General features: G+C 36.8%; 1 protein-coding gene across 1 annotated transcript; it reads right to left on the bottom strand.

Moving 5' to 3' along the window:
* Window positions 1-824: 824 nt before the first annotated feature.
* Window positions 825-1,202, bottom strand: LOC136818005 (uncharacterized). Its single transcript, XM_067074374.1, has one exon. The coding sequence runs from the start codon at window positions 1,200-1,202 to the stop codon at window positions 825-827; it is 378 nt and encodes a 125-aa protein (XP_066930475.1).
* Between the last annotated feature and the right edge of the window lie 17 nt (window positions 1,203-1,219).

Genomic DNA, 1,219 nt, shown 5'->3' with positions numbered 1-1,219 from the left:
TCGTATTGATGTGTATCGAAGGGGTACGGTTTTTCTGAGATTAGATATAATGATGAGGGTACAGCATAGCATTAGCGAGCGCAGCAATGTGTTCTGCGTGTATGCTTTGGCTAAATTCCGCGAATCCATCGGCCGGTAATATTGATGTGTTCTGATGAGACAGGGAGTAAAATCAAGAAAAGTTTGATATGTTCTTGTTGTCTACTTACCCCTAGAAAGCTCTAGAACACATTTTTCAAGGCGATAGGGGTATAATCAAATTAAAATTGACGTGTCTTCTGAGATACCAAATAAACGGGAGGTCGATTAAACGTAGGGGGCTGGAAAATTTTGGTTGGAGATGGTACTTCCGAAAACCCAAAAAAAAGGTGATGTAGGCTAAAATAAATAGGCGACTTCTTCTTGCTAACTGAAAATATTGTTTACGTAGTTTAGTTTTTTGTTGTCGTAATTTTATGAATTATTGGTACTGAATTATTTAAATGTACATAAAGTTAAATGAATATTTATATCAACTTATATATCTTGTACACGTTTTTATAAGAACAAACTAAGAACACATTGCTTCGATGGTCAAAACATTAAGAACAAGAATCTAAGGCTTTGTGGACTCTGAAAACTTAGCTTATAATATGAAAATGGAATTAAGAATAGGGAACATTATTAGGCTTTAAACTTGAAAGGTTAAGAGCATCCAGAGGCTTCAAAATTCTGGCTGTTGTCATAAAAAAACGTAAAACATGACTCTAAAAGACCAGCTTTTTAAAAACATAAATAATAATTTATCCAAAAGTCAATCGTAAAATGCCATCTTTTCATTATGTCTATTTTGAAGTCTTTCCTCTTTTGCCTGCTCTCTCTCTTTTCTCTTTTCTTCCCACGACTGCATCCACGGCGGCGGGGACGTACTTTACTCTTTTTCTCTTTTTATCTCTCTTCAATGTTCTTCTCTTTCGCTCCTTCAATGTCAATTCTGCCTTATCCACGTCTTTGTCAGCTTTTCTTTCATCATCACTATCATCACCGCTTTCCTCGTCGTCTTCTTCTTCTTCCAGGTGTTTCTTCTTATTGGTCTTTTCGCTGGTCATAACTTCGCCACGCGAACTGGTTGTAATGCGTGGCTCAATGTTTGGCTGTTCAACGAGAACTTCATCAAGTTCATCGAAAAACTTTGATGTCTTTGGTGAACCACCTGATTGCATGCGATTGTGATCCTTCG

This window comes from Clytia hemisphaerica, unplaced genomic scaffold (genome assembly GCF_902728285.1).
Source record: "Clytia hemisphaerica strain Z4C2 unplaced genomic scaffold, Clytia hemisphaerica genome assembly, whole genome shotgun sequence".
Lineage (NCBI taxonomy): Eukaryota > Metazoa > Cnidaria > Hydrozoa > Leptothecata > Clytiidae > Clytia > Clytia hemisphaerica.
The sequence above is the reverse complement of the archived record's forward strand: the minus strand, read 5'-3'. Positions and strand labels throughout refer to the sequence as shown.